Source organism: Annulohypoxylon maeteangense (genome assembly GCF_022496945.1).
Source record: "Annulohypoxylon maeteangense strain CBS 123835 unplaced genomic scaffold GGS22scaffold_6, whole genome shotgun sequence".
NCBI lineage: Eukaryota > Fungi > Ascomycota > Sordariomycetes > Xylariales > Hypoxylaceae > Annulohypoxylon > Annulohypoxylon maeteangense.
In genome coordinates this window covers 1,393,422-1,406,952 of record NW_025953253.1, presented here as the reverse complement: position 1 = coordinate 1,406,952, position 13,531 = coordinate 1,393,422, and the positions used below count along the sequence as shown (strand labels likewise).

At 14.0% G+C, this 13,531-nt stretch overlaps 1 protein-coding gene across 1 annotated transcript; it reads right to left on the bottom strand.

Annotated features, from left to right (window-relative positions):
* Positions 1 to 12,116: 12,116 nt before the first annotated feature.
* Positions 12,117 to 13,195, bottom strand: GGS22DRAFT_199581 (NAD(P)-binding protein; the record flags this gene model as incomplete). Its single annotated transcript, XM_047966307.1, has 1 exon — positions 12,117 to 13,195. The coding sequence occupies one exon, from the start codon at positions 13,193 to 13,195 to the stop codon at positions 12,227 to 12,229; it is 969 nt and encodes a 322-aa protein (XP_047820128.1). The 3' UTR covers positions 12,117 to 12,226.
* Between the last annotated feature and the right edge of the window lie 336 nt (positions 13,196 to 13,531).

The window sequence follows — 13,531 nt, the reverse complement described above, 5'->3', positions numbered from 1 at the left end:
ATAGTTTTAATTTTATAATTTAAAATAAAAATTAATTATTAATCGAAATAAATAATATGCTTAATAATATTACGTAATAAATTTATATAATTAAATAACGTTGTTTTTTTACGTTTTTTAAATAAAAACATAAGGCCCCCGCACGGCGCGGGCGCAAAACCCCCGAATTTTGAAATCCCGGGGTTTATTTAAAGGTTCGAAATTTTTATCTTTTAATTTTTACTTTACTCGTAGTAAAATACGTAATATTTTAATTATAATATTCGTATTTAATATTTAATTTTATACGTATATTTTTTTAAAATTAAATATAATTTTATTTATTATAATTTATATTTTTTATAATATAAATTATATATATATTTTAATTTTTAAAGTTATATTAATTTAAAAATAATTAATTAAAAATAATAATATTTTTAATTAAATATATTTAAAGTTTTTTATTTATTAAATTTTATTAATTATTTTTATTAATTTTTATATAATTTATAATATTTATAAAAAAATTAATTAAATATTTTTTTTATTATATAAGTTTAATATTAATAATATTATTTTATTTTTAAAGTTTATAATTTTTAATTATATTATTAATTTTATTTATATATTTTATATTTATTAAATATTCGTTATTTATTAATTAATATTATAAAAATAATTTTTTTTAATAATTTTTTAAAATATTTATTTTTAGTTAAATTATATTTAAATAATAATTTTATTAATAATATTTTTTTATATAATAATATATTATAAGAATTATTTTTTTATTATTACATTTAATTTATAATAATTATTATTTTTACGAAAAAACGGTTTTTACGTTTTTATATTTTTAATTTATTAATTTTTAAATTTTATAAAGTTTCATCGTTTATTAAACGGCGTCGCGATTTATTAATAAAATCGTTTCCCGCGAAAAAATTTAAATTTAACTATTAATTTCGTTAATAATTAACTTTTAACTCGTTTTAAATATTTTATTTTTTAAAAAATCGTCGTTTAAAAAAATCTTTATTTACGTTATTAATAATATTTTTATAGTTTAAGTTATTTAATTTAAAAAATAAAATAAACGTTTATTTTAATGTTTTAATATTAAAAAGTTTTATATAATCGCCGTTTATTTAATTTTAAAATTTATTATTAAATTTAAAAAATTTCACGGTGATTTTTATATTTTTTATTATCGAAACGTTATATAAAACGTTATATAAAAATATATTTAATATAAAAAACGATATAAAATTTATTAAATTTAAGTTTAAAAATTATTAAAATTTAATTTCGTAATTATTATTTAAAATTATTAAACTTAAATATAATTGTATTTTTTTTAAAAAAAATATTCGTGACGTTTTTAATAATATTATATTTATTATTAACGAAGTGATTTTAATATATAATTATTTTTAATTATTATAAAATAAATTAAATTATATTAAATTAATAATATAAAGTTTAAAAAAGGAAATTTTAAAAAATATAAGTGAAGTTTAACCTAGTAATAACGAGTAAAATTATAAATTTTAAGTTATATATTAAAATGTAAACGTAATAATAAAAAATAAAAGTAATAAAGTTAATGATAATAATAATAATATAAGTAAAAGTTTAAAAAAAATTAAAAAAAAAAATAAAAAAAAGTAAAATAAAATAAGTATAATTTTATCGAAAAATAACGTTAAAATTATATTCGATAAAACTTTATTTAATTATATTTTTATACGGGATGTAACTTTTAAAATTACAAGTAACGTTTTTATTAATCGATAAATTATTTTAATTATTAAATTTAATTTAATTTTAAAATTTTTTATTTCGGTATTTAATGTTTTTTTTAAATATCCGCGAACGTTTTTATTTAAATATTTTAATAAAAAAATAAAAATAATATAAACGAACAATACTTTTAATTATTTTTTTATTACGTTCGAATATAAAAGTTTTAACTTTATTCGTGTTAATATTTTATAAGTTATTATAAATTAATATATAATAAAATATATTACGTGTTTTAATATAATTAAAAAGTTTAATAATTTAATAATAAAATTAAATTAATTTATTTTAATTATAACCGCGTTTAACGTTGTAATAAATAATTTAAAAATTTAATTATTCGTATCGTGATAAAAATTTAATATTAACGGGTATAAATTTATTATTTATTTATTATAAAATTTTTTTTTTTATAAACGAAATAATTATATAATATTTCGTATAAATATTTTAAATATATTTAAATAAGTAAAAAAAAAAAAAACATTATTAATAAAATTTATTAAACGTAAATATAAAAATAAACAGGTAAAAATTTTAAAGTTTTAAAATATAATTAATAAAAACGTATTATTTCGTTATCGTTTAAAAATTTAAAAGTTTATTTTTCGAAAAGTTTTAATAATTTTAAATTTTTAAAAAAATAAATCATTTTAAAAAAATTGGAAAAGTTTTAAAGGTTAAAGAAATAATTTAAAATTAGTTTAATATTAATTCGTATAAAATATTATTAATATAATTAATATTAATATTATTTTTTAATTTAATAAGTATATTATTTATTTATTTAATGAAAATTATAATTATTTACTTAGTTATTTTAAGAAAATAAATGTATTATTAATTTTTTTTATATTAATTTTTATGTGTTTTTTTATATTAATTTTTATATATTATTATTATATTAATTTTTATATTTTTTTTTATTTAAATTATTTTTAACGAAATATTTATTTTTTATATTTTTTCGTTAATTTAATTATATTTAAATATTATTTAATTATATTATATTTAACTTTTTTAGTAATAAATTATTTATTAATTAAAAAATTATTATATTAACGTTTTAATAAAAATTTAATTTTAATTTTATTTTTAATATTATTAATACTTTAATTATTCTTATCGTTTTAATTTAAAATATTTATTATTTTAATCGTTAATATAAAGTTTTATTTTATTATAATATAAAAGGTTATTAATATAAAAGTTTTAATATTTTATTTTAAATTATTTTAATATTTTAAGGTGCGTTGTTTTTATGGTGTTATTTTACGTAATTACTTGAATTTTTATTATAATTCGAATCGAAATTATTTTTTTAAAAATGTTTTTTTATTTTTATTCATTTTAAAAGGTATTAAAAATGTTTTTATTAAATTAATACCGATTAAATAAAAAATATTTGGAATTATTATATAAATTAAATATTAATTAATAAAAGTTTTTTTTTTATATCCCGTTTTATAAATTAATTAATTTTTAAATTATTCGATAATACGGTTTAAATAATAAATATATTATTTATTTTTTAATTTTAAATAACCGTTATTAAAGGTTTAAATTTACCGTTTTTTAACTAATTCGTTAAAAAAAAAGTAAATATAAAATTTATATACTTTTTTTTTTATAAAATTTAAAATTTTTTTTTCATTTAACCGATTTAAATAAAATAAAAGCTTAATAAAAGAATTATGTTTTAATAAAGGTTTAATTTTATTATTATAAAATTAAATAATATTTTTATTAAATATATAAAAGATTTTACCATAAAAAAAATAAGTTATAAATTATTTTAAAATCGAAAAATCGTTTTTTTCTTATTTTATTTTAAATATTTTATTTATATATTTAATTAACATTTATATAATTTATATAAATTATTAATAAAATTTTTATAATTATATAAAAGTTATTAAAATTATTAAGAAAATATATTATAAATTTTTATAATTTAAATCGTTTTTTTTTTCGTTTAAAATCTTTAAAAATATAATTTTTTTAAAATATAAATAATGTTATTTTTTTATTACTTATTTTTTCCGGTATTATATATATAAACGAAAATAATTATATTAATTTTATAAAAGTATTTTTTAACGTTTAAATTAATTTTAAAATATAATATTTTTATTATTATTTTAAACACGAAAATAATTAATTTATATTTAATAAAATATAATTTTTATTTTACACGTTTAATTATAATTATATTAATTATAATTATTACGGTTAAATTAAATTTATAAAATAATCGTTAAATTTAATTTATTCGTATTAAAATTTTTAAAATATTTATTATAATTAAAGGTTATTTTAAATTAATATTTAAAAATTATACTATTTAATTAAGTTTTTTATTCCGTTTTAATTTAAGTTAAAAAAATGATTTTATATATTATATAAAAATATTTAATTTTTAATGAAATTTTAATTTTTTTATACTTATATTATTATATATTTAATTAATTTAATAATATTATTTATTTTTATTATTATTTAAAAATGTTTTTATAATATTAATAATAATTTAATTTAAATATATTTTAATTTAATTATTATTTTTTATTTATTTATATTTTTAATATAAGTAATTTTTTTAAATTTATTTATTTAATAAGTTTTTTTTTATAATAAATATTTTTAATTATTTAAGTTTTTAATAAAATAATTTATATTAATTCGATTTTATTAATTTATTATTTATATTTATTTATTATATTATTTTTTTTTATATATTTTATAATAATTTAATTAAATGTTTTATTATTTATATTATAAATAATATAATTTATTAAATAAAAATAATATTTATTTTTAAATTAAATTATTTTAATATATTTATATTTAATGGAATAATATAATTAAGAAATAAAGTATTTTATTATAATATTTTTTTAGTAAAAATTATATTAATTTTTCGTGAAGTAATAAAAAATAAACATAAAAATAATCGTTTTTCGTTTCGCGTTTTTTTATATTTTAAACTTTTTTAATTATTTTTTTAAACTTAATAATTTCTTCGTAATTTCATTCCACTTATTTTTTTTATAAATAATTTAAAATTTAAATTAAATCGTATTTTAATTAAAACGAAATTTTTAATTAATAATGGTAAATTAAAATTCGTATTTTTTCGGGGTAATTAACCTTGTAATTAACTTTATGGTTTAAAAGTTTAGTTTAAAATTATTAATTTTAATAAAATTTATATTTTTTAAATTTAACTTAAATTAAATCTTCGTGGTAAATTATGTAATTTTAAAATTTAATTTAAAGTTTTTAATTTTAATAAATTTCGTAGTTTTAAAACTCGGTTATAACGTAATAATTATTTACCCGATTTTATACGTCGTTTTATTAAGCGATTTTATAGTTTTAAAAATGGTTCGCGATTATTTCGTGGTGGGGAAGGTAAATTTTCATTTTCGTTTTTATTTTTATTTTTATTTTAACGTAAATCGCCGTTTAAATTACCGTTAAGATTTTTATTTAAATTTTTTAATAATAATTTAAATATTTTTAAAAAAGCGTTTAATATTATTAAAACTTTTATTAATAATTTCGATACGATTTTTAAGTAAAAGAAATTCGAATTAAAAAATAAATTTTTTTTAAAATTTATAAATAATTATTATAAAGTAAAATATATACGTAACTTTTAAAAAAAAACATAAAATTTTAATAATTTACTTATAAAATAATATCGTTTATATTTAATTTAATGTTTAATTAATAATAATTATATTAAATTATAAGAAAACTTTTTAAATAATTTTTTAAAAAATTTTCGAAACTCGTTTAAAAAAAATCTCGATATTTTTTTTAATAATTTTAACGAGAAATTTTATCGTTTTAATTACTTTAAATGTTTTTTTCGAAATATTAAACTTATTTATATTTATAATTAATGTTAAGTTTAAATTAATAAAGAAAAATTTCCCGTAAATTATCGTTTTATTATATTTTATATTTTTTATATTTATTTATTTTTTTTTAAAATTAAAAAATTTTAACCGTTAAAAAAGAGATTTTTAGCTTTAGAATACGCTTTTAATATAATTAAGAAATTTAATTTAAATTTATTAAATAATTAACCGGATAATATTTTTTATTAAAAAGTTATAAGTTATATATTTATTTTCGTTAATAATTTATATTTCGTTATAAAAATTTTACTTTACGATATATTAAATATTATAAATTATATATATATTATATAATGTAGTTTAAATAAATCGGTAAAAAAAAATTTAATTCTTTTTTTAAGTTTACGTAAATCGAAAATAAAAAAGGTTTTTTTATAATTAAAAAAGTATAATTTTTTATATTTTAATATTTTTTTTAATTATTCTTTTTAAAATAATTAAAGTAATAAAGAAAATAAATTTTTTCTTAATAAAATTATGAATATTATAATATATTATATTAATATATAAAAAAAAATTAATCGTCGTTTTATTTATGTTTTTTATTAAAGAAATAATTTTACTTTTAATAAAAAAAATAACGTTAATAATATTTTTAATAAATTAAAATTTAGTTCGAACATTTTTAACATTATTAATAAAAATAATATAAATAATTTTAAATTAATATTAAGAAAAAATCTTTATATATATAAATAAAGATTTAATAATATTAATAATATTTTTATTTTTAATAATAATTTTAAAGCATTTATATTTATTCGTTAAAAACATAAATATAACATTATTTTTAAAAGTACTTTTTTTAAATTTTTCGCTTTAAAAAAAGATTAATTTAATAATATTTAAAAAGTATATTTTATGCATTAAGCGATAAAAATAAAAATTAAACTTAACGAAAATTTTCCGGAAAATAAGGAAATTATTAAAAAATTAATCGACGAGAAATTTTATTTAAAAATTACGTTAAAAAATCGATTTTTTAATATAAAAGATTTTAATTATTTCGTTTTTATTTTTTTAAAAATTTTTTTATATAAGTTAGAAAATTTTATCGTTATATGTAATAATAATAAAAAAAACGGTAAATAAAATTTTAAAATTAAAACGTATAGTTGTTATTTTTTTTTTATTTTTAAATAATTTAATGCGTAAATTAATATATAAGTATATAAATAAGTTTCGATTAAATTACGTTAATATAATGTTATTATTATTATATATTTTATATTTTCGTTTTTTATTTTTAATAATATTATTAAATTAAATAATAATTATATTAATAAAATTTAAATAAAAAAATCGTTTTTTTATAAAATATAAGTTATTTATAAATTTTTAATTAAAGAATAATTAATTTAAGTTAATGAGGAATTATAAAATTATAAATTTATTAATAATTTAAATATAAAAATTTTTTTTAAAAAGATTTTTATATATAAAAAATAATAACTTTTATTTAATAAAAAACGATATAATTAAAGAAATAAACTAAAAAGTTTAATTATTAAAAATAAATTTTTAATTATTTAATTTATAATTAATTCGAATAATATATTAATTTCGGTTTATGTTAAATTAAGTTATAAGTTTCGTAATAATCGTTATTTATAAAAAGTTTAAAATAAAATCGAAAAAAGTTTTTTAAATAATTTACGTATTATTATTAAAAAAATAAATTAAGATTTTATTTTTTCGATTTAATAATTTTATATTTATATTTAAATTTTTTTTAATAAAATTATTCGAATAAAAAATAAAAATAATACTTTTAATTTTATTAATATATATTTTATTTTTATAAAAATTAATGGTTATAATGTTTTTTATTTTCATAATTTTTTATAATTTTTTAATAATATTAGTTTATACGAGATTTTTAAGAATTTATATAATAATTAAAATTTTATTAAAATTAAAAAATTCTTAAAATAAATTAATAAATATTTTTAAAAAAATTTCGATTAAATTATATTTAAAGAAAAAGTTAATAAAAATAATCGTTTATATTCTTCGTAATATTTTTAAAACGATTTAAATAAATTAAAAAATAAATAAAAAAATAAAGTTTAATTTATAATTATAATAATATAATTTTATCGTTATATTAATATTTATAAAAAATATTTAAAAAATAAATATAATAAAAAACATAAAAAGAAAATTAATTAAAGTTGTCGGTTTAATTAGTTTTAAAAGTTAATTATAATTATATATTTAAATAAAAAAAGTATTTTTTATATATATCGTATAAATAATTATTATAATAAATGGAATAAAATTATAATTTATATTTTACGGTATAATTATAATTATATTTTCATTTTTACGTAAAGTTAATAATATTTTTTATTACATTATTTTATAAATTATTTAATAAAATTTAATATTTTTATTAAAAATTAAATTATAATTATAACGTATTAAATTAACATGTTTTCGCGTTATTTTAAATTTGTAAATTTTAAAAATGGCGATTAAAAGGCGCGTAATTTAATAATTTAAATTATTAATCGATTTTATATTTAATAAAAATTATTATTTATAAATATATATAATTATATTTTTAAATATAATATTTATTATTTTTTTAAAATAAATTAACGTTAATTTTATATTATTATTATTTATTATGTTATTTTTCGTTAATAAAAATATTTTCGGGATTTTACCACCATTACGTTTAATTATATCACTTAAGGAAATAATGAAAAAATTATTTTTTTATACGAAATAACGGATATAAAACCGTTTTTATTAAAAACGTATTTTTATCGTAATTTTAAGTTTAAAAATTTATATTTTTATAATTACGTTTTAATTATTAAAATTATAAAAAAACCACGTAAAAAATAAATTAATTTATATGTAAAATTTACCGATATTTTAAATGTTAATAATTAATTTTATTAACGTATTATATAAAAGAAACTTGTTATAACGTTTTTATTTATTAAGGTATTTTTTTTTACTTTCGAAAATAATAATGTATATAAACGAATAGTTATTATTCGTTTAAAATTATTCGTATTTTAAGAAAAGTTTTTATTGTTTTAATTTAATATTTTAACGGAGATTTGGAATTATTTTAATAAGAATTTTTTTAAACGTTTTAAGTTTTATAATAATAATTTCAATTTATTAAGAAAAAGTAAAAAAAATATTTAAAAAAATGTATTAATTTAAAATGTTCGTATGAATTAAGATAATTTTATCGATTTTAATAGAAATAAATTTTCGGATAATAATAATTATAATATAAACGAAAATAATAAAAATAATTAATTTATTATAAATTTAAAATTTTTTTTTATATTTTTATTTAAGTTTTTATATTATTTAAATAAAAAATTTAAAAGATAATTTTTAATTTTTAAAAGAAGTATAATGTTTATAAGAAGATTTTTTTTAAGTAAAAATGTGAAAAAATTAATTAATTTATTTATAATTTTTAAGCTTAAAATTTATAAAAATTTAATATATAATTTAAGTTTTATAACTTTTAATTTATTAAAAAATGGTTAATGTATAAGGGAATTTATAATTAATAATATTATTAAATGGAAAAAACGTTTTAAAAAAATAAATATAATTAAGTTTAAAGAAGTAATAAAGGAGGTTAATAACGACTTTTTCGATATATTTTTTAAAAAGTTTATAAATGAAAAAAATCGTCATTTTTTTAATATAAATAATAACGTTAAAAATTTCGTACGAATTAATTTATTTAAGTTTTTAATTTAATAATTACGTTTTATTAAAATTATTATTAAATATAATTTAAGTTTTATTTAAAGGAATATTAATTTAATATTAATTAAAAATAAAAATTTTAATTTAAAATAAATAATTATATTAAATATATATTTACGTTATTTAAATAAAATTAACGCGATTTAAGTTAAAAAATTAAAAAAAAATTTTTAACTTTTTTATTATTTTAACGGAAAAAGAAAAATAAGTAAAAATGTTATTATTTAAACGTTGTTTTTAACTTTAAAAAGTAAAGATTATTAAAAAAAAATTTAAATTATTATAATTTTAAATAATATTAAGGTTAATATTAATGGTATTATTATTTATTTTATTATAAAATTATTAACGGTAAGTAAAAGAAAAATATTAATAAAAAAAATAACGATATTAAAAAAAGTTAATATTTTTATTATTAATAAATATAACATGATGTTTAATTTAAATTTATTAAAAATATATAATTAATTTTGAAATGTTTATAATTATTTTAATAAAAATTTTAGTGGCATTTTTATTATTATTTTATGTAGTGATTTTTATTAATTTAAACTTATTATAAGTATATTATTTTTATATTTAAGTTAATTTATAAATATTTAAAAGTTAATTAAAATAAAAAAAAAGTTTTAATTTAACGATAAAAAACATTTTATTAAATATAAATTATAGTTAAAATTTAATTTAATTATTATTTTAAATTAATAAATAAAAAATATTAATTTCGTATTTATTACGTTATTAAATCGGTTACGAAAAAACGAGTAAATAAAAAATAATATTAATTTATTAAATGAGCGGTTTATAATATTTCGAAATATTATTTTTAATAAATATATTAAAGTTATTACTTTTTTAAACGTTTTAAAATATTTAATTAATTTTTAAATTACGATTATTTTTACGAAAAAAAAATAATAAAAAGTTTATATTTTCTTTTTAAATTACATTTTAAAATTAAAAAATAAGTTAAAAATATTAAAAAATATTTTTTAAATAATAAATAATTTATTTATTTATATATTTATATTTTTACTTTTTATTTAAAATATACCGGTTAAAATTATTAAAAATTTTTATTAAAATTTTAAAATAATTAATAATGTTTAATATATTATTAAGAATTTTATTTTTAATAATGATATTTTATTTTATAAAATGAATAATATTATTATAATTTATATAAAATTTTTATAAATTATATTTTTATTATTAAAAACGATAAAAAATCTTAAAATATTTAAATTAAAAAAAGGAATTTTATTTATTTTCTTAAAAAAAATCGTTATATTTAAATTAAATATTTTTTCATTTAATAAAATTAATTTTACATTGACTTTTACTTTTATTATTATTAATTTTAAGGTTTAAAAATAAACGTTTTTAAAAATTTATGTTAATTTAATACTTAAAATTTTCACATATAAAAAATTAAGTTTTATGTTAACGTATGTATAATTTTTTTAAATAGTTAATTTAATTAATTTATACTTTTTATTTAAAATTAAACCGGATTTTTAAATAAAATTACGAATTTTTTTTAAAATAATAAAAAGTATTAAAAAATTAATTTATTTTAATAATATAACGATTTAAAAATATAACTTAAAAGATTAATATTTATATTAATATAATATTAAAAATTTTAAAAATATTTACATTATAATTATTAAATCGTATAAAAATAATTAAGTAATTTTAAATTAAGTTAAAACTTAATTAATATTAATTACGTAATGTAAAAATAAAAATAATATATTATTAAATATTTTAATTTAATTTTATATATTAATTAACGTTTAAATTATTTTTTACGATAATATATTATTTAATAATATATTATTTTAATTTTTTATTAAATTAAATGATTTAAATTAAATTAGTTATAAATTTTATTAATTATATAACTTATGCGTAATTGTTTATAAATTTTTAATAAAACTTTATAACGAATATTTTAATAAAAAAATATTACATATATATATAACTTAATTTATTTAATTTTTTAATTTAAACGTTATAAATATATACCATTTTTATTAATTTATAATATAATTTAAGTATAAAAGAATTAATTAAAAAAAAATATATTTTAATGAAAATATTTTATTATTTTATTACGAAATAAAATATAATAATTATTTATATACTTTTAAGTTTAAATCACTTTATTTTATTTTTAATTAATATATTAATTTTAATTTAAATATGCAAAATAATAACCTTTTATAAATTCGGGGCATTAATAAAAATTAATATAAAAAAACTTATTTTAATTATATTAATTTTAATATAATATATAATAAATTCATTTTATATATAAAATAATAATTACATTTTAATAAATTTAAAAAAATAAAAATAAAAATTTTATATATAAAATTCGTAAAGTTATACTCGTTTTTAATGCCTTAACAGTTTTACGTGTAATTTATATGAATAATTATTAAAGCGAAAAAAACAGCGAATTTTATAACAATATAAAAATGTGAAAATTATGAAATTAAATAAGCTTATATAAATTATATTATAAAACCTAAAAATTAAAATCTTATATTTTTAAGTATTTTATTTAATTAAATATAGGTATCGGAGTTAAGCGATTTTGTATGGGAAATGGGTGGTCCCTACTAGGGTGGAACGCGAGGGGGGTGTTTGACTTAAATGTTCAAATCCATTCTGGTATATAATTTAATAAGAGGTAGGTAGGTAGGTAATTATGAGATGTAGACTTCAGCTTGCCCTTAGTCGAGCACGTTCTACTTGAACTGCTCAAAGCGTTCCCGCTCACCATTCCCCTTCGCGAGATAATCAACCGTCCACTTCCACAGGTCATCCTGCTTCGTCTCATCATAGCTATCCTTACTACTCTTAATCTGCTTCAACCCTTCAAAGTACTTCCCACTCTCATCCTCTACATCTAACCCAATCGCCAGTCTTGCCAGCGCAACCGCGGATTCCTGCGGACGGTGTACATTCGGAAATAGCACTGTTCTAAGTAGCGGGATGAGTTTGGGCAAGATGTAAATCCAGATGAACCTCTCAAAAGCGTTTGTCTCACGCGCTAGACCGGTGCCGGGCATGAGGCCGGGGTCGAACGAAGTCACCGTGATTCCTCGGTCCGGAACGCGCTGTTTTAGACGGCGATCGAGCGCATATCCCCACAATATGTTTGCTAGCTTACTCTCGACGTACCGCTTCCGACCGGGGTCGTTAACCGTCGCACCTGTCGGATGAGCAAGCAACTCGGCGCTGACGTAATTCGCCTTTGGCATCCCGCCGGTCTCCTGGTCTGGGTCGTGGGTTCCGCTCGAGGTAATGACAACTCGCGCCTTAGGAGCGAGATAGGCGCAGAGTAGGTGGAAGAGTAGAGCATGGCCGACGTGGTTGATACCGAAAGTGGATTCGAGCCCATCGACTGTCTTTGTCAGGCCACCAGGGAACTGAAGACCGGCATTGAAGATGAGTGCTTGGATTGGCGGGTAATCTTTCTTTTCCCAATCTCTGACGTACGCGCGGACTTTCTGCAAGTTTGAGAGGTCGAGAGGGATGTATATCGTGTTGGTTTGGCCGAGCTTCTTGTTGATGGTGTCTGCGGCGTGCTCGCGGTCGGTTCGTGATGAGACTACGACTAGGTACTCGGGATGAGCCTTCGCGATCTCGAGTGCGGTGTAGTAGCCCAGACTAACCGTGCCTCCTGTGACGATAATAGTTCGCTGGTAAGTCATAACTGCGACGATTTCGTACAGACGTCGGAATGCTAAAAGAATTGTTTACAACTTTGGGTTCTTAGAGACTTGTTGGACTTTATTTGCGAACTGATATCAACTGAAAGACGAGATATGTTTATACTAGCTATTAATCATATTACATCAATTGAGAGCCATATCTACTGACTTATATACCACGAACATCCTGGACTGCAAGTCCTCAATAGGAGACACTTGCCCCTGGAATGCAACATAGGAGATTCAGTCCACCTCTGCATAACTGCGATGATAGAAACTATCTCCGGACGGCGCAGATTTATTTCAATTTATCATCAGGTTCTACCGGAGTTAAGT